This window comes from Accipiter gentilis, chromosome 27, assembly GCF_929443795.1.
Source record: "Accipiter gentilis chromosome 27, bAccGen1.1, whole genome shotgun sequence".
NCBI lineage: Eukaryota > Metazoa > Chordata > Aves > Accipitriformes > Accipitridae > Astur > Astur gentilis.
Genome location: NC_064906.1, coordinates 7277190 through 7298574, shown reverse-complemented (window position 1 = coordinate 7298574; position 21385 = coordinate 7277190). Strand labels below are relative to the sequence as shown.

The 21385-nt window shown below is 39.9% G+C and overlaps 1 protein-coding gene across 1 annotated transcript in view; it reads left to right on the top strand.

Annotated features, from left to right (window-relative positions):
* CD226 (CD226 molecule) overlaps positions 1 to 17272 on the top strand; it is a 42242-nt gene extending 24970 nt beyond the window's left edge. The window contains exons 3-6 of the mRNA XM_049830311.1: positions 3838 to 4170; positions 14674 to 14785; positions 15646 to 15706; positions 16953 to 17272. Of these exons, the coding sequence (XP_049686268.1) occupies positions 3838 to 4170; positions 14674 to 14785; positions 15646 to 15706; positions 16953 to 17078 (632 nt within the window). The 3' untranslated portion in view covers positions 17079 to 17272. The remainder of the gene's footprint in view (positions 1 to 3837; positions 4171 to 14673; positions 14786 to 15645; positions 15707 to 16952) is intronic.
* Positions 17273 to 21385: the final 4113 nt, after the last annotated feature.

Below are 21385 nucleotides of genomic sequence, written 5' to 3'. Positions count from 1 at the left end.
GTTATTTTATTATCCCTCCAAAGAGAATTTCTTAAAACTTGAACAATTTCCCTGCTGCAGAATTTGAGTTTAGTTGCTTGATTCTTTAACTCTTGGGAAGTTGGTTTGCACACTTTTATACCTTTATATTTCTGAGATTTGCTTTCCAAGAAAAATATTGAAAAATTAGTTTTTTAAAAAATATGAAAGCTTACATTTTTTTCTCCTTCAAATGTCTAATAGACCTAAAGCAGATAGAAATATGTATAACTGCAAAATATGATGAGGTAACATCCTGCCAAACAAAAGAGATGCAGGGAGGATACCAAACACAGAGCACTTTTTTACTTAGCAGAGGCAAATGCACCTACCGTGAGTGCTGTCACCTCCTCCTACTTTCTGTCCAGGAGGCAAGATGACATGGCCATGGCAGGGGCAAGGCAGACAGCAGTGGCAGCGGCCAGAATGAGCAGTGGGCAAGGGAAATTTATTTTTATCAGCTGCAACAATATTTTTTTTTTTTTTTTAGCATTTCTGAAATGTTCACACATGGTGTGTCACCTTGAGCTCTGCGTGTGCGGGGGTGAAGGTGTGTGGGCGTGCTTTTTTTTCCCCATAGAAGTATTTCTCAGAGCGGGAGGTTCTCATCCTGCATGTACCAGGCTGAAAGCAAAGAAACTGTGTTCAGAAAGGTGCTAAATAAAGAAAGTGGTTGAACAGAGGAGAGGGAGGATGAAAGAGCTATGCTGATGCTGGTGTCAAAATAAAATGGGACAATTGCTTGAAACAAAAGGCTGGAACAGTTTAGTGTACTTGGAAGATTTAATTAGAACTACGTAGTCCCGAGTCTCCACTGCTTGTGCCTTACCTAATCATTTAAGTTGTACAAGGCATCATGTTGTAAGAAGGGGAGAGATTTACATCTTTCATCAAGAGTGAAAATAGTTGAATGTTGCTGCATACTGTCAAGTAAACTACACATGCAAAGCAAAAAAATAAAATGTGTCATGAAGTGTGTTTGAAAATGGTTATGATAGAATGTTCAGTGGCCAAGAATCTCGAAACTGTTTCTATTTTGATTTGGCTGCTTGTACATAGTTCTCACTAGTAACATATGATTTATTGTTTGTATACCAGCAAACTACACAAATATATCAAGATTTGTACCTGGAAATTCTTCACTGAATTTGCAAGGCAACCTTAGCTTTGTAATGTACCTATTACAGTATACTACACTCTGCTGTAGTATTATATATTATGGGGAAATTGGGATATATTGTTTGGCAAATATAACACACAAAGTTAACTAATAAATTATAAGGCAAGGGATTTTAATGATTTTGGTGGAAAAAGTTTTATCTGTTCACAGTTCACCATATGTGTAATGTACTTTTTTCTAGCAAATGTACAGCAGAGCGGCAGGGAAAGAAGGCTGGTTGTTAGATAGCCCTGGTTGGCTGCCCTTTGGGTCTGATGAGAATCCTCTGGAAGGTGGGAGGTAGCATCATCATACACATACTTTCCCTAATATGCACGTTTAGATAGGAGAAACACCTGGAATTCAGGGTGGCATTGGCATGAAATGAATAGGACAGCGAGGATGGACCCAGGAGCAGATGGAGAGACTTCAAGGCTCCTAAGGAGAACGTGGGGAAAAGTTGGGCTTGCTCATAGCAGAAGACAGCAAAGACTGCACAATGAAGAAGACAAGACTTCTTGAGGAAGAATGTGTGGTTTATTGTGAAGCAGGCAGTTGCTGGAAGCTAGTGGTCTGAAAAGTGGGACAGGAGGAAAGGAGCGGAACTTTAAGCATATGATGTGCAAGGGAGAGAATTGATTTCAATCACCTTTTCATTTACCACTCTTCCCTAGCAGATCTGAATCTGAATCTGCAGATCTGAATCTGCTAGGTATAAAAAAATTATCTGTTCTAATGTAGTGATTTTTGAGGGACTGCACTTCAAGGAATATATTTTGCAAGTGTAGAGCCCCATCATAGTAGTCAGTCTAATTTGAATAATACTTAGGCTCCCATGAGTCAATTCTTGCTGGAACTAGCATGATAACTTAAATGATTATCCACCCTTGGCAGTCATCTTCAGTAACAGAAATTTAGCTGTCTTTGGCAAGCTGTTCAAGGAGTTAATTACCTTCACTGTGTTGTACCTTCTGTTTAGTTTAGTGAATTTATCTCTCTTCTGTCCTTGTCTGTCATTAACTTTCTGTCTCCTTGATTGCAGTCTACATGGATCTTCAAGTTCTTAATTTTTTTTTTTTTTTTAGGTAAATTCATTAGACACAGTTCCTTTTGTCTTTCAGCATTTCAGTGTTTTAATCATATTTCTGGTCTCCAAAGACAGAAGGAATGTAGTTTTTCTGTGCTGTGGTCCATTGATAAAAAATTGCAGGCTAGAAGTTTTCATTCACCATTTCACAGAGACTGCACAAGTCTCGGAAAGCACAGACTTCCACAATGAAGTTTCCATCCCGTCAACATGAATAGAATGACTTATTCCTAGATTTAGGGTAGTATACTTGCCCATGCGAAACCCTACTACTCTTTGCACCTAGCTTAGGAGGTGAGCTAGGCCACCTTGTATTAATGATTTCTCCAGTACCTATGATTTTGACAACCCTGGCACTACCAGTATCCAAAGCAATACAGTTTACCATCATTTTTTACTCTAGGTTTTCGACAAAAATGTTATATTAAGGAGGATCTAAACCTAGCTCAGTCCTACAGTGTATTCATTTCCACCCAACATGCTACTGCAACCATCCCATGAATCTGGCTACAGCTTCATTTTAATTTTATTTTGACTGTCATTTTTCCTATGCAATTTTAATTTTCTGTCTCTGCTTCCAGTGGTTGCCACAGATAGAGGCAAACACATTAAAAAAATATATTTTTAATGTAGTAGTAGTGACATTTTTTGACTTAAAGACTTCTAATAAAAAAAGAAACTCATTGAAGAGCTTGAAAGATCAGTCTTTCTACAGTGTAGAAAAAGCAGACTGATTGTTAATCTTTTTCAACATTGAAGTCTTCAAAAAGATGACAATGCTAGTCCTAACTTATAAGATATAGGTATTACAAAGCTGACTTTAGAAACAAAGTGGCTATTAAATGCTCTGAATATCAGAAACGCTGACAATCTCTCTACTGATTTTGTAAATATTTTTTTTTCTTAATGTGTAAACAGTGAATTCTATTACTGAAAACAATAACTCAGAGCAGGGGGATTTCAGTCAAAATTATTTAAGATCTATCTATGGTTTATATGTGGTAGAAGTCTTGAATTTGTCTGGAAGTCTCCTTTCATACCACAGCCTGACTGACTATCACAGAGGTTTTTCCCAAGTAAAGTATAGGAATGGATAAGAATTTTTTCATTTACATGGTGAGGTTTGTGAATGGGAGAATTGTAGTTCATAGGTTGGAATGTCTTTAAACATAATTTACTAATGTATGTCCTGAGGGTCACAGCAAACCATTTTCTTGTAATAATTAGCATGAAAGCAGAACAAGACTATCACAAATTTAATTAGACTGGCCCCATAATTTATGCTGTTGAATATTTGCTGAAACTGTTAATAAAACATGCATGTACTCAAAATGTATAAAAATAGTCTTCTTGCAATGTCATCGCAGCCTCACAGTTCCATAAAGAGTGCTTTGTCTAAATGTGCACAAAAATACAGAGGTAGCTATAAATTATAATTTTCAATATTTCAAATGCATATCTTTCTGCTGTAAGTAAATTTCACTCATATTTGCCATGCAGGAATTGCTGATACTAAACTTGCCTTGAATGAATTATAAGCAGTTTTATTGTTTATTTTTGTGTTTTTCAACAGATGCTTTTGAAGTATCTGAGAAACAAAATAATCCCATCTTTACCAAGCCAGGAAGAAACGTTGCTTTTACTTGCCCTTATAAAATTGGAGAATCAGTGCAGCAAGTGATGTGGGAAAGGATTAAAGCAGATCAGGTCGATATTGTTGTTCTGTGCAACTCGTCAGGAAAGCGAAGCTTTGGTTCCGATTTCAAAGAGCGTACACTGGCGGATTGCTCTGATCAGGCAAACTCCACGATTGTCATTCAAAACTTTACAGCCTCTGACTTTGCAACGTACCGCTGCGTAGCTACTGGAAGAAACAAAACCTATGTGATGAGTTTTACTGTGGCTGGTAAGTAAAGGAGGAAGTGGTAAATGATTTCACAACAGGACCTTCGGAGGCATTGACACTTTTACCCATATAAAATAACTCTTCAGTAACAAGAGAGGATTTATTTAAATACCAATTCCAGTTAGCAGCATGTAAAAGATGGCAAAGTTAACAATTAGTCTCGTTTCCACAGAAAGCTTGTCTGATCTCATTACGGGACTTCAGACCTGTTTGTGAGAACCTGGTTTGATGTTAGGAAGGAGAGGCTTTGGAAGAGGAGACACTGCCTGAGTTTGCAGGGAGAGGTAGCACAGTGCACTGCAGGGTCCCAGGGGCAAGACCTACCCTCCAGTGAAGGCAAAGACCACACTCTCAGTTGAAAATGTAAAAATTTGTAAACTGGCATCTACCTTATTCAGGCAAGGAGTTTCTTTAGGGGGAGCTGAGAAGCTCTCTAGGTTTTGGTGTGAACATTACCACAGTTTGATTATAGCGGTAGCTTAGGTCCCCACATGTAGACACTTAAACTTTCTAAATATGTGAGTTGAATCCCACCTTTAATGCTATTTTCTGTTATGACTGAAAAATAATAAAAAAAACCCCCTCAGTTTTGGCTCTTCTCTGTATTTTGAAGATATGGTTCCTGTACCACACCAGTCCTTCCGTTGCAGCATTCAGTCCAGCTTTTGTGCTACTGCCTTTGCTCCTGGTAATACGTGAGTTAGTAGGCTATCTTTGGCAGTACTAAGAGCTGTAGCATGGGGTATAAAACTTCAGAATATGCTTAATCTGTGATATGGTTAATTGAGAAGTGGAGAATGTGCTTGGGAAAAAAAATGCTGACCTGCTTTACTCTGAATACTTGACCACAAAAGTCCATGAAATTGAGCAGAATGTGGAAAGAAAAGAGGTACCAGGACAAAAATTTCTCTCAACTCTGACAATTTTAAACATTCAAATTTCAAAATGTTGATTATAATCATATAATCAAGCATATCCAAATTGTAGGGCAATAGAAATATTTTCTCTTTACTCCAAGTGCAGTGCTTCTCACGCCAAAATGAATAAATACAATAACAATGAGAATTACCAGTCCTACCTACACAAACCACTTCTCAAAAAAAAAAAAAAAAAGAGTTTAGTTTCCATGCTTCTTTTGCTCTTGAAACAAATCCTATTTATCATTTTTAGTTCCAACAATGCCAGCATAGTCATGCCTGTTTATTGGAGGAAAAAAGGTATGAAAGCATTGAAGAAGCTGAAGTACGCTATGATTCAGAAAACACCCCAATGTCTCCCTTCTAAGCCCTCACTCCGTATTATGAAGTGCATTTTGTTGAATTTTCATTAACTGCAAAGGAAGTGAAGTGTCAAGGATTTCCAATTATTTCTTTTCAACATTTGGAACTGTTTCATAACACACAATTAATATTTCCAGTGAGATATGGAGAAACACCAAGGGGAAAGGAGCGACAGGCCAGGCATCAGCTCCCACCGCACGCTGTGGCATAGCCAGTGAAGTCTCTCACAAACTCACCAGTGACTTACTCTGCTCGATGCAACAGCTGTGGCTTAAATAAACCAAGCGGTGACAGAAACTTGCTACGCTATTTTTTTGGTGTATGTTCTATCAGTTCAGTCACGTCATTTTCTTTGGCTTAGTATTACAGCTAAGCCACGCTCTAGCTTGGATTTGCTACCAACTCTTCCAATGTTTTCAGTCTGTTGGTGTGATTCTGCATGGGTACTGCAAATCTTCTCACCTTGCCCAGTTCCAGAGATGTTTTGCAATACTGAGTCTAGGAGCTGGGAGGATAGCTGCACTGCAAACAGTAATAGGGAAAACTCCGTTTAGGTTGAGAGAGAGTAAGAAGAAAGATAAGAAGCCTTTTTTTTCTTTTTTTTTTTTTTTTGGGGGGGGGGGCGTTGTTTGTTTGTTTTGGTTTTTTTTAGAAGCTGTTGAGAAGATCCCAAGAGTTTTTGAAGAGGAGGAATCTTGGGTGAAAGGCAGTAGAAATAAGAGCACAGGATCACTTGGAGAAATGGTAATACTTCCAAAACTGCTGATTCTGAGAGGTGGTATAGTAGAAAGAAGCAGCTTGCTTCTTGTCTGAAGGTGAATGTATTTTTGCAAGGAAAAACAGCATGGAATTCCTAGGAAGAAAACAGGGAGAGAGGAGGGAATAGGTATTCAAGTGTCGGGAAAGCCTGTGCTATTCTTGCAGTTGTATCAATAGAGGTCAGCGTGCCACATTTAACGTCTTCGAACATCAGTGAAAATAAACCTGTGAGATCCATTCAATATCATTAAGTTTGTCCATTCTATCCCACTAAATAGTGTGATTGTTGTTTTTCAGTAACAGGAATTTCCAGCTGAAATGGGACTTCTGCAAATCTTTTTGACCTCAGAACCTGGAACACATAAAGCAACATATGTATGTAGTACAGCTTTTGTTGGACAACACAGAAACAGAAGGCTGAATATTACATAATTATATAATGTGTTCAAGAGACTGGATTAATTTCTGATGTGTTCTTCGCCATATTTCTCCCTCTAAAAATTCTATTAATATGGAGATCAGTCACGTCACCAGATTCCACATCTGAGCCCATTTCTGATTTTTACTTACCATGCTTTTTCCTTTGATTAGATTACTTTTTTTGAGCACGTTTTTGAAGGAAGGAAGCAGACTTACAATCCATGTACTGTTTTGGTAGATGATTGGAAAAGAAGGGGAGATGTCACATGAAAGAACTGAAAAATTAGCAGGGTTGAAAAAGAAATGCTTATTCCACCCTGAAGACCAAGCCATTTTCAGAAAGATTTAATAAGTATTTTTCTTGCTTTAGCAGAAAGTGGGATAGCAAGCTCTCTTAGACAAAGTAAAATAGAAACATTTTGTGTTGCTTTGTGTTCTCACTAGATCTGAAAAACTGGTTGGTGGTTGTGTTGTCCCTCAAACAGGGTTCATTTAGCTGGTGTGCAAGCCAATAATACACAGAGTTGAGGTATTTTCAAATTAATTTCATTGATGCGCACAAATGGGTGCCTGTCTAAAGACAGCATACCCTTGTCTCAAAAATTCCCACATTTATATCCTTAAGTAATACATATTCATTATTATTTCCCTTAATGATCAGGTCTTTCTTCTTTGCCTCTCACGTAAATTAGTGCGCAGACTCTGTCTTCTTCCTTGTCTTCTTTTGAGTAGGTGGTATCATATGAGTAGGTGATCAATGAGTCGGTGGTCATGATCTCCCCCGTGGGAATTACCTTTTACCAACTTCTTCCCTAATATTGGCTGTTCCAAGCGGTTCTTCAAGGTATATTGACATGATCACAATCCATTACCTTTTCTGACGTAAACATAAAGCCTCATTGTCTAGTAGTTAGTTTCTAAACCCTAAATCATGTCTAGTTATTGTTTACCTATCTTAAGTATTAACTGATGTGGGCTATACACAGGACTTTAGCAGCTCCCTGGTTATTTCAATCATACTATATATATTAATTGATAACAGTTGTATTTAAATGTATGTTTAGGAGTCAGAATTACATTATAGTTTGTACTAGCCCTTTCACCAGCTTGGTCATGCTCCTCTGGACACATTCAAGTACCTTAATATCCTTCTTAAATTGTGGGGCCAAGAACTGCACACAGTAGTCAGGTTGAGGCCGTACCAACGCTGAATACAGCGGGATAATCCCCTCTCATGATCGCCTGGTCATGCTGTGGTTGATGCCCCCCAGGATGGGGTTTGCCCTCTTGGCTGCCAGGGCACAACTCGTGTTGACCCTGCTGCCGAAAAGCACACCCAGACCCCTTTCTGCGGGGCTGCTCTCCAGCCACTCCTCTCCCAGTTTATACTTGTGCCCAGCATTACTCCATCCCAGGTGCAGAATCCGGTGTTTGTTCCCTTCATTCACTAGGTGGGTGACGTTATCGGAGAAGGATATCAATCAAATTAGTTAGACCGGACTTTCCCTTTGTGAACCCATGTTGACTGTACCTTTAAATGTCTTTCAATAGCACCCAGTATGATCTTCATAGCACCCAGATGGAAAGCAGGGGACTACAGGTCCAGTCACTGGGGGTTACCGTACAGTCCTTCTGAGCTGGGAGGAGACAGCGGTACTTCTGTACCATAGAAAACAGACAGAAGATACGGCTGCGGTGGGGGGTGAGGAGAATCAGGGTAGGAGTCAATTTATCTTGCTTCTTCCTTCATTAATTCATCCCGTATGAACACAAGCTCTCAGACCATGTCTGTGGGTCTCTACTCGACAAACCACCTTTCACCGGGCATGAATGCATTCATGCTGGATTTCTGCCTTTCAGTTGTGGACCAAACTCTTTCAGTGATGTCTAGTTAGCATACCGTATGTGCCAGCGCCGGTCCAGCAAGGCACGTGATAAGCTCCATGAAGATCTTTACAGTGCAGTTAAAATCTTTTTAAAACAAATAACTCTCTAGCCCATAAGTGTTTCCTCCTCAAAACCAAAGTCAGTGCACTGAAGGTCGAAAATCTTCCCACAAAAAATTTTCAGAATCTTGCAGAGAAAATGCCAAGGCTACGAACATGGGGGAGAGAGGGACGCATGGTCTAACACTTAACAGAAATTGTACTGATGCTGAAAATACACTTAATAGCCTCCCGTCAGCACATCACCTTTGATGAGAACACAAGAACTAAAGAGACACATGACAAGCCTCTGACATGTTTCTGCAAAATCTTGAATGTTATGTTAAAGTCAGTAATTACAAAAGGTATTGTAGAGTTAAAGAAAACAAATGCCTCACAAAGGCTTTGCTCATTTCAAATGAGAAAAGGCAAAAGGGCTTTGAGTGGTTGTGGGTTCTAAAAAAAAAAAAATCTAATGATTTTTCTCATCCAAATTTAACTGACAGCTGATAATCTCAGCTCTCAAACTCATTAACTCAGAGATTATTATCTTGACCCGATAAAATTGAAGGTGAAACTTCAAGAAAAGAAAAAGGAGGTCTGGAGTGCTTAGACTGAAGGGTGGGGATGCTGCTGAAGCCTAGAACTCTATCCAGATTCACCCATGCTTGATGATAATTGAATACAAGATTTTTAAATTTTTTCTTTGTTGCTTACATGATGTTTTCTCCTTATTTCTGTAAGTACTCACTGGCACAGATAATGTTTTTCTGTGGTGGGTAGCTAAACACTTGGAAAAAAAGACATAATTTCTCCTGAACTTGGACATAGCTATATGCACCATCCTGTCATTTTAAGTACACAGCAGTTGAAAACATGCTGGGAGTAGAGTGATTTCATATGCAGTTATAATACAAAAGGCATCAGTTTTTGGTATCGGGCAGCCTTCTCTATACTGTCACATACCTTCAGCAGTGTAAACTTCTGAGAGAATTTTCTTTCTTTTTTCTTTCCAGTAAAATAACATTGGAATTCAAGGGTGACTCTCCAGTAATCACTATTTTTTGTTATCCTTTCCAATGAGCACATTAATACTAAAGAGGTGTACCTGTGCAAATCTCAACTGGTATTCAGGATAGCCAGATAAAAGCCGTGAACCTTTTTGATCCAGGAGAGGAAAGCCATCTGGTGATGGCTCAGAAGCTGGTCAGCTGGGATTACTGTTGTTAGCGATACTGATTGTTTTCCTTTGCCTATGAACTGAGCATGTAACATTCTTGTCTACCCAGAATGAAAGCTCTTTGGGGCAGCTGTGGTTTCATCTTTGGATGCTATCTTCCTCTGTACAGTGAGCAGAACATTAAAGAGGGACTAACCTAAAGACAATTTTTTACTCCCTGTTCACCACCAATTAATTGCTAGTGTTTATCTGAAACACAAGAAACAAGTTTGTGGCCATAAGGTATGACCACCAACTCTTGTAGTAAGTAATACAAGAGGCATTACTCCTTTTCCATACCTGGGCATCCTCACTTTTTTGTGTTTCTTGCTTTGTTTTACTCCTACATGTTGAGAAATTGAAGAAGAACACGCAGGAAATATTTCTGCTTTGGTAGGTAACTGGGCAGTCACACCCAATGCTTGCCCCATCGAGACATTGCTGACACATAGGGTCATTTGAGACTGCTAGAAGTTGGTAAGATCATCTGGCTAACATGTTTCCTGTAGTAGCTGATACCGCTAGTCCCAAATACACTATGTGCAGAAATGTTTATTACATGCTATTTGTGTTCACTTGCTTTTTGTGATATTAGTCTCAAGTCTGCAGTGTGCTAGTGCAGAGAGGCAACAGAGGAAGCAGGGCACTGTGGTGGGCTGCAAAACGCTGACTTGAAGTTCTGTGGTTTCACACTTTTTTTTTTTTTTTTAATGCTACCACTAACCAAGTTCAGAATTTTGAGAAGAGAAAAATTCCTAGGTGTTTTAAATGCATGATAACTGTACTGAGGACTTGTGTTGTGGACTTCCTGTGAGACTGAGTATATTACCTCTGTTTTTTCCTTCAGCTTTTTTCACCTCAAAAATGATAATAATATCACATTAATTCTCTGCAAACTGGAGCACCATAAGAATACATTGACTTATACCCTGAAGCCATTGTCTTGCCTGTGTCTATCCTTTGGTTATTATATTTTGCTCCTTAGCTTCATTTGAAGATGTGACTCCATTACTGAAGAAGTAATGCATTTTAAGCAAAGTTACTATAAATGTAACTTTCCCTCCCTTGTTTGTAATTCTCAAAGAAAGCATTTTTGCTTAGGCTAGGTGGGTTTCCTGACATCCATCATCAAAGCATGTACTAAGTTATAAAAAAACCCAATCACAATAAGAACATTTTCTGTGGAAATACTTTTGTTAAAAAGTGAACAAGTATCTTCTTGAATTAGAGCAGAAAATAACCATTACAACTGTGTGCAGTACTGAATAGAAAACCTCTTGAGGACTGAAATGATCTTCCTGGTACAAAAGTGCCCATTTTCGGGGGCAAAAATACCTTGTTGCCCATGGAAGTATTGCATGATTGTTAGGTATCTCTGTGGGACAACCTCTACAATGCCAAGAACAGTCACTTGGGTAGTCCGAGTGCTTTTATTATCCATATATTGAGTCACTTATGTATGGACTGCTTTCTCACCAGGGGAGGGAAGGAGATAGGAAAGGGCTGTATAAGGCACCACTATTTTTTTCGTACTACTGTGCTGTTGTCCTGGTTTCATTTGGGATAGAGTTAATTTCTTCCTATTAACTGGTACAGAGCTGTGTTTTGGATTTAGGATGAGAAGAATGTTGATAACACACTGATGTTTCAGTTGTTGCTAAGCAGTGTTGACACTAAGTCAAGGACTTTTCAGCTTCTCACCCCACCAGCGAGGAGGCTGGGGGGGGGCACAAGGAATTGGGAGGGGACACAGCCGGGACAGCTGACCCCGACTGACCCAAGGGATATCCCAGACCGTATGGCGTCATGCTTAGTATATAAACTAGGGGGAAAGCTGGCTGGGGCTGCTGCTTGGGAACTGGCTGGGCGTCGGTCGGCAGGTGGTGAGCAGTTGCATTGTGCATCACTTGTTTTGTATATTCTAATTCTTTTATTATTATTATGATTATCATTATTATTATCCCTTCCTTTTCTGTCCTGTTAAACCGTCTTTATCTCAACCTATGAGTTTTACTTTTTTCCCTGCAATTCTCTCCCCCATCTCCCTGGGTGGGTGGAGCGAGCGAGCAGCTGCGTGATGCTTAGCTGCCATCTGGGGTTAAACCATGACAGTCCTTTTTGGCGCCCAACGTAGGGCACGAAGCGTTGAGATAATGACAGATCTGACTAGAGCGTCTTAAAACACATTTTGTTACAAGCATTCGTGATTATGAGTTTAATAGTCGCTGGTCACAATGTTGGTTTATTTGCTCGCAGATTTGTTGTGCTTGGTCTCAGAGTTGTGTTATCTAACACCTTGCCGTGTTGTGTTCCCTGTTGTGCCGTTTATCATCTCTGGGGGCTGGGTTAGGGTTATCATTTTGTTGTACTTTGGCTTATGATATGACATAATTGCTGGTCGTGAGCCTGATCTGGTATTTGTACTCAGCATTGCCGTCACCTCTGTACTTCGGGAGCCATCTATCGGAAACTATTAATAATGACATCTTTTACCTTTACTCCTCGGAGAGCCAACCTATGGGGAAGATACATACACCTGCCTTTGTCTTCCCCTTCTCCTCCAGGCAAGTTACAATAGTTCTTGCGAATTTTTAATATCCTCGGGATGTTCAAACCAGCATGTTCCTATTGCTGTGTCTCCTGAACGTGTTTCAGGTCTTGTTTGGGGTTAAACAACCATTTAAGAAGGTCACCCAGAGATCCGCCCCAAGGCTGGACAGTTATGAGTGGCAGGCTGTGTGGGATAGTATGGGCGAGTGCCTAGGACAGTTCCAATGTTTTGGAATTTGACCCCTGAACAAGTGCAGGATCCAGAAGAACTAGTAAAATATTTGGAAAAGGTATGCTGTCACCCCAGCAGCTCCAGAGAGATACAAATCCCTGCAACGCGCTAGGGCATGGCCCACGGCTACTGAGCCCTGTTCAACACCACTCAGTACCCTCAAGGGAAACAGAAGGTCTCTGGATCTGACAACAAAATGACAGACACTGTGGCTACTCCAACCCTGGCGACAGATGCTGCAGCTGAACCAGAGAACCAACCCGTGCCGGTATCAGTCACCCCTATACACAAGAAGAAATATTGGAAGTGGAAGTCAGCTTGTCTAGTAAGGGATGAAGGACCTTCTTCTAAGAGGGAGCAGGAGGAAGAAGTGGATGAGGCAGACTACTCTGAAGCAGGGTCATCACAAGAACAGGAGGAGGAAGAGAGGTGGCTGCTGCTTGGGGAGGAGGAAGAAGAACTCATAAACAAGGTGGTAACCCCCTGATCTCTATCCCTGACTGAGCTGCAAGATACGCGAAAAGATTTCAGCCATTGTCCAGGAGAGTACGTTGTCACCTGGCTGCTCCAATGTTGGGATGACAGGGCCAGTAGCCTGGAATTAGAGGGTAAGGAAGCCAAAGAGCTGGGATCCCTTTCTAGGGAAGGGGCCATTGACAAAGTGATTGGAAAAGGGACACAGGTCCTCAGCTTCTGGAGGCAACTTCTGTCAGGCATGAAGGAAAGGTATCCCTTCAAGGAAGATGTTATATGTCACCCAGGCAAGTGGACCACCATGGAGAAAGGTATCCAGTACCTGAGGGAATTAGCCATGCTGGAGGTGATTTATGATGACCTGGACAGCAAGCAGTTGTCCAAAGATCCAGATAAAGTCAGGTGCACGTGACCCATGTGGCAGAAGTTTGTACAGAGGGCACCATCATCGTATGCCACCTCATTGGTAGTAATGACCTGGGAAGACAGAGAGGGACAAATGGTGGATGAATTGGCTGGTTATTTCCTGCAATACGAAGAAAATCTCTCTTCCTCCCTCATCTTCGCTGTGGAGAAACTGGTCCAGCAACTCAAAGAGGATAGATCCTACTCCCCACCTATACAGACCAATATCTCAGCTCTTAGGAGTAAGCGTTCCTCTGCTCAAGAGAGAGGATATAGTGGGCACACACCACGGGCCACCCCATGGTTTTACCTGTGTGACCATGGAGAGGACATGAGGAAGCAACCTCGACCCTAAAGGCACGGGTATGTGAGTTGCAAGGAAAAACAATCACAAAAGGGGCTTCTTCCAGGAAAATTGCTGCTCCAGTCTCCAGTGGGCAGTTCCCCAGACAGAGTAGAAGGGCTGATCTTCCTCTTGATCTTGATAAAGGGACTTCTGATTTCTATTTAAAGAAGTGAGTAGTGAATACTCTGACTAGGATTAGAGGGTCCCTGCCTCCAGCCAGGTAGAGGAAAGGGACAACAGAGTTTACTGGACGGTGTGGATTCGATGGCCTGGCACATCAGACCTACAGGAGTACAAGGCTCTAGTGTACACCAGTGCACAGTATAGCCTAGTGCTGTCAAGTTACAAAGAGGCAGAACCCACCTGTATTTCTGGAGTGGCAGGAGGATCCCAACAGCTAACTGTATTGGAGGCTGAAGTGAGCCCGACTGGGAATGAGTGGCAAAAACACCTGATTGTGACTGGCCCTCAGGCCCTGTGCATCCTTGTTGTTGTTATTATTAATTTTCCCTTCCTTTTCTGTGCTTTTAAACTGTCTTTATCTCAAGTCATGAATTTTACCTTTTTCCCCCCAATTCTCTCCACCATCCCCCTGGGTGGGGGGGGGAAGTAAGCGAGCGGCTGCGTGCGGCTTAGTTGCCAGCTGGGGTTAAACCACAACAGCTGTGTTCACTCACCTTTGGTCATCCCAGTCACAACTGTCGTAAGAGTTATTTCAGCTTAACAAAGGCATTTTAGAAATGAGGAAATGGTTGTGAGGTCTGAATATTGAGCATGAGCTGTCATGGAATAATGTCTCCACATAATCTTTGATTTTCAACTTAGTTTGTTATAAAAAAGTTCATGCTGGTTTATACAAAATACTAATCATATTTATTACAATTGTATTTTAGCAAGTTGGAATCACAAATGGTTTATTATCTGCATAGCTGGAGGAATTTCTGCTGCTGTCTTACTGTTAGTTTTCCTACTGATTTTCTGCATCACCACTGCTTATCGCAAAAAGTGAGTGACAAACCAATTTGCTTAATATACTGAAGCAGGTAAGTATGAATGTGTTAACACCTCATCCTACTATCCTCTTCAGAACCAATTAAAAAAAAATATGTAGCTGTGAAAATTGAATTTTCTTGCCAAAATTTTAAACTTGAAAAAACTAATCAGTTTTACAGCCTATGAAAAAAAGTGATGTATTCTCGCCCCCCGTCCCCCCCCCCCCCCCGCCTTTTTTTCACATTATAAACCCAAATGGCTTTTTCAAGTTCCTTAGCCAGCTAAATGCTTACAGTGGTATTAGCTGAAACTTCATGCCAAGGGTGATCTGTCACGAATAATGAACCTAGGCATAGGCTGTTCCTATGTTGTTCATAAAGAAGGACAGGTGACATCTTGAGGTTTTCTACAGCTTGTAGCATTTTTTGTCTTCTGATTTTATGTTCCAAATTTGCTCACAGCAGGATCCAAACTAATAGCTTCAACCATTATCTATGTTTGCTCTATTCCTTGCCAAATATATGCTAGTTGTCTGATCCAGAATCTCTGCTTCGAATGAAAATAGAGAGTGAGCAGAAAAAAATTTTCTTCCCCTACCACAATATATGAGGCTGCTGGAACTTGTTGGCAATAATTATTGTATCTGCGCCTGAATCAAAGGGCCTTTTTATCTGTGTCCAGGTCTCATGCATGTTACAGTGTGCAAGTCAGAGGAAAGACTACTTGGATTTTTATTGTATACATTGGTTTCAGTGGGAAAGTAAGCAATACCAGCATTATCTCTTTTATGCTGGGATTTGATATTTTGGACTATGCTATCATGTGTGATACCGTTCCCTCCACTGTGTTTCTGACTAAATGTGTGTCATCAGAAAGAAGAGGAAGAGGATCACAGAGGCCTTATCAAAAGCTTTGTACTCGACACAGACCCTGGTAAGAATAGCTGGAGAGATGGAGTTTACTCATATTTTGAACTGTATATTTCTTAACAGCTTTCTCTTCTGTATCTGCTCGTTATATCCCTTGAATCTTATAGTCTAATCTTAAACTATACAGACAGGAAAAATTGAATATTTTAAAGTATGATTATCACTGTTCACTGCTTTTTTGACGAATGTTCTTTAATGTTTTACAGCTACATTTAGAGACTCAGCTGTGTTCCATGTTATTAAAAAATCAGCTCTTGATTTGCTAGCTTTTGTAATATTTGTATACTGTTAATATCTTTTTTCCTCAAGTCACTACTTGTAAAACTGAGGCAAAAAATTGTATCCCCAGATACCCTTTGTCTTTATCTATTTCTTCTAGTTCAGCTTCACTATAATTTGTTGGGACAGCTGTCTCAATGCTTCTCCTTTCTTTTTGTATTGTAAAAATCAATGTTTTGGAGCTCTGAGTCTCCCCCCCCCCTCCCCCCTCCTTAATAATCCTATTCAAGGCCTGAAGTTTAGAAGTGGAAAGATAGGAGCCAACTTCACTGCTTCTGCCTTGTCTCTTCATACCCTAAGTCAGGGTGTGAAGTTATGCTGTGCTTAGAGAAATGACCCCATTCTCACAGTGGATGTGAGACTCTGGCCTTTCCACCCATCTCCTCTCAGATGGCACTTGCTGTGTGATCGGACGGTGAGCTCCGCTGTCGATATGGGCTTGTAAAGCCCTCTGATCTCCTGCCATTTCCATTTCTCTCATTCTGCCTGTTGGGTCTCTGTTCATACCAGAATGAAACTCTTCCGAGGGTGACCGTTTGCTCCAGAAACCCCCTTTCCTCCCCTGCCAGTTAACCAAAGCACCATCACATTAAGTTGTCTTAATGATGTGACTAATTCTTAGCACGGTCAATAACTGTAGAGTAATTCGTGTTTTAAGATTGATGTAGGAGAGACTACTTCAGTATCTGAAGTGAGTATGTGAGGGGAAGGGGGCATTCCACTGGTGCTTTACCAGGCATCTGATGTGGGACAGCTGGGAAACATATTCAAAGTGCAAATTCTTTTTTCATATGACTTGAACCTGGAATGCATTTGTAGAAAACAAGAAGACAAAAAAAAAATTTGATTGATGGTTGAATATTTCCCAATAATAAATCAGCATATGAGGAAAATTTGCTGGTTTTTGCCTTTTTCAAAGCTGTTTTGAGAAAAGTCCTTCAACTTTTTTCTTTTTTTAAATGTTTTTCTAGCCTGCTAACAGTTATGAAGGATCCAATTTTCATGGCACATGGAACACAGGAAGAAGAGGAGAAGAATCATCACTCGGGCAGACAGAGCCGATTTATGTCAACTGCAGAAGTCTCACACAAACCTAAGAAAAGACTGTAAGATTCCTTCTTTAAGAATGAAGTAACCAAAGGGCAGGCATTATATTTGCAGCTTAGACTTTATTTTCTTTGCACTGGTGAGACCTGGAAGGTCAAACTGGCTGCTTTGGCTGGACAGCCAGCCTGGGCCAGGTTACAGCAGGTGTGTCTGTGTTGTGTTGCAGCCTGCAGCATCAATGTATCCTTTGATTCATACGTAGAATTAAAGATTATCTGTACTTCTGCAATTTAAACATTTTTACCCAGTAGGTGTACTCTTAAGGAAGAATTTTAGAACAGGTCTGATATGCAGAATGGAGCTGCTTATGTTTACACAAAGTTAATTTGCTCTGAGAAAACTATGTGTCTGAGAAGTCTATGTGACAGGGTGAGAAAGAAAACGTGCTTGATGTTGTCTACATCCAATGATTTTTGCATCTCAAACTGAGAACTCTATAGAATAATAAATATCCATGATTTTCCGCATAGGAGGTGTTACTTTGCTGCTGGGCAAATTCAGCTCACAAAAGCAAATATATCGGGGATCCTTGAACCTAGATTTAAAAGTATGAACAGAAGCTTGCTGTCTGACAGCTGTGTGGTTTTGCAGGCTTCTTGCCGCTCACCACAGCTATTTCAGCGCTTTCTATTTGGGGATGGAATAGAAGTGTAGCCCCTGCTCTTCTCCCTCCCTCCCTCCCTCTCTCCCTCTCCCCCACCCCCCCCCCCTTCCCCTATGCCCAGGAGAAAACAAAACATGAAGACTTTGTCACTGTCAGGTTATATTTAATAATAATTTATTATAAGGTTCAGTTGCGCAAAAAATAAATGAGAACATGGAAGATACATGAATAAATGATGCAAAGCAGAAAAAAGCGTGATTGAGAACATTTACAAAACAATACACATACATATGTAGTTGTATGTGTGCATATGTATATATTCTGCTGAAACCTACAGAAGAAACCACACAGAAATTGAACAAACAGACAAAAAAAAAAAAAAATAAAAAAAAATCCTTAAACAAACAGAACTAGAAGGCAGACCTGAGAATTAGGATTTATGCATCTTTTGGCCTTTTACAAATGTCCTGTATTACCAAGGACAAAATCCCACTAGATGAAGGTGTTATCATGACAGCTGATAATCATATATTTCTGCATACTACAAACTGTGTGCCTGGCCCACCTACGCTTGATTCCCCTTTTCTCTTGAAGCATTATAAGTGTTGCTGAATATGGGGTTTTATTGTTTGGAAAGGGGTTGGGGAGGAGGCATCATGAGTCTGCCCACAGATCAATTACCGGTTCCACGTGGCTGGCTAGGAAGGAGCATCAACAGCCTGACAGTAAAAAGCACATTTTGCATAGCTTTCTCCAATGGAAAGCTTTCTTCACGTGCACAGGAAAATAGGAGTCTAGTTTCTTCTGAGAATAATGTGGTCACAAGATTTCTCTGAACTATTTGAGCACTAATAGCGTCGTGTGGTTATCCTACACTTCAGCTAAAAATCTAAAATTCTAAATCAAAGTGTCCTTCAACTTATCACTGAAGACTTACATTGTTTACAATGTCATATACCATTAGAAAACATCTCATTTTGGTTTTGTGTACTCCTGAACAAGGACACATACACATTGCAAGGGATATATATTTTTTTCTTTCACTTACTGAAAGTTTTCAGATATATGGATGCTTGTGTGTGAAGTTGATGAGGATACAACTGTACTATTAATAAGTTGGTTTATTTCCTGAGTTATCAAATATCATAGCAGATAATTCTAAGTTGTGCACAGCATTACAAATAAAACCCTGTAGCATTGGGTCGTTTCTTTGATGATCCCATTTATATTAAAATGCCAAAATGATAATGTAATGAATTTGATGACACTAAAGTTCTCAGTTGAAACCCTGATACAGAAAAATCCATAAGCCTAGAAGTTGGTATTGTTTCACTGCTTATAGAGACAGTTAAAATACATCCCTACTTTACTGAGGGTAAAAAGGGGGAGAGAGGTTAAGTACCTGGAATACCAGACCATTTTGATTCTTTCTGGTAATGCCCTTATTTCTTGCCTCCCTTGGTACTTTTAGCTTGTCTTTTCAAAAGAATTGCTTATTTTTTGACATCTGAGGAAGAAAAAAAAATAATCTGTAGTGCACATCTTTGCAGGTACGTAATCTGTTTTAATTCAAATTCCATAGACATATTACTTCTACCAGGATAGTCCACAGGGAAAATCACATCACACATAGCATAATAAGAACAATATATTATTTTTTTTTCAAAAAGCAAACCCAAAACAACAGCTTCATTTTTGTACCATGGTAATATCAGTGAACAGCAGCTGAACGTGAGACTTATACAAATGAAAACCAAAAAGAAAACAACCCCAAACTTATCAATATTCTCATTGGCTTAAAAACTAGTAAGCTACACACAAGAGAAACTTCCAAAAGTGTAGTTTGAAATGTAATATTAAAACTCTTCAAATATTTTATAAGTCTGGCAGGATGGGACCCAGTAAGAGCCTGTCTGCTGTGACAGCACTTGGATTATGTAAATAGATTTTCCAGTGTAGAATAGTACAAACTATTGCTTATTGCTGTTTATTTTCAATATTTTCCATAGGTTTGCCTTTTTCTTTCGGAAACTTTTAGTTCCTTTTGAGAAAACTTCAACTGTAATTTGGAAATCTTATGTTGAACAATTACTGTGCTATTTCATTCTGTACCGCTTGTGCAAATAGTTAAGAGGGAGGAAAAAAATATCAAGGAAGTAACATGACACAAATATGGATAGCAACCAGCTCAGCATACTATCTAAACTGTAAGATATTTGTGTCTTTTTTTGTTGCTTTAAGTCCTTAGAAACTTTGCTGAAAGGAAATAAACACAATAAAGCACATTATCATTAAAAAAACAAGTCTTGAATCACTGGGTAACTACCTTCTGTGTAACTGGGAAACGAATCTATGAGATTTTAAGAAAAGTAAAACCAGATTTCTTTTCCATAATAATAAAATTCATCTTTTATGCTGGGTGAAAAAGGTAGATGTTTAAGTGCCATGCTCAAAGGAAAATTCCATGATTAATAGCACTACTAAGTCTTTAAAGGGTGTAAACTCACATCTTTCTTAAAAAAGAAATCAGAAAAAAAGTTATTTGTGATCGGTCTTTGCTGGGACTTCTGAACGTAGGAGGTGCAGTCACTAGAGGTTGGATCAACAGGGCAAATATACAAAACTCACAGTCTATGAAAGAAGGTGAAAGTTAGAACAGTAACAGACGTTATCTCCCATTCTTTTCTTTTTTTTCATCTCAAATATGTTCCTTGACCTTAAAGAGCTTCTTTGACTCTGTAATACGTTCATGATACTGCTCATTCTGCTTGTATTCTGCTCTCCCTTGGCTGTGTACCTTGGGGTAAAACAATGTTTCTGTGGGGAAACAGCCCGCTTTAAGGGCTGGACCCACCAAGGAACACAAGAAGCTGGACTCCTCCACACCCCCACATTAGGCAGGGTAGTCCAGCACTTAACCCTCTTTCTGACCTCCAGCTGTCCCAAATTCCCAGGCACCTTTTCTGTTAGGGACCTTCATTTTTCAAGAATACTCAGAAATAGCTTGTTCCAACTGTGCTGTGCAACTTTACCACCTACCTCCTATCCAGGTCTTATCCCAGGACTAGGGGACAGGAGGAGAGGACCAAGGCAGCAAAGCAGGCAGAATAGTGAAAGTATAGGTGCTACCAGCATTTGTTAGTTTGATGACAGATGGATGCTAGCTTACTCCTGAGAGATTCAAATAAGAAACTTTACTTCAGAAAAAGAAAAGATTTCAGAGGACTGATCTCACTATCAGACTAATTTCTAGGTTTTTTTTTTTTTTTTTTCTTTTTTTTTTTTTTTTCCCCCCAGGGAGGGTGGTGATTTTTTTGTAATCACAAAGTCATCTGGGAACCAGGGCTCTGATTTTTAAAAATTATTTTTAAACCTTACCTGCAGCATGCTCCTCTGAACCTTCTATGTTATTGAGCTATATGAAAGTTCAAAGCAATGGTATTTATTTACGGCAGCTGAAACTCTGCCTTAGTTGAGTACTCCCCAGCACAAGTGAAAGACTTACTTCCTTTAAAGCTGAGATGCCCAACAGGAGTTAATCCCCTAAACAGCTTTGTAAGGCTGACACTAACGGGTAGTTCCAAAACCAGCCCTGTCTGTCTAGAAGATAGGCGCTAAAATGCTCTTTTAGGCTGTGGACCCTGGGGCCACATTCTCAGACTGTATTGTTTAAGGTGTAAGTAAGCTAACTCA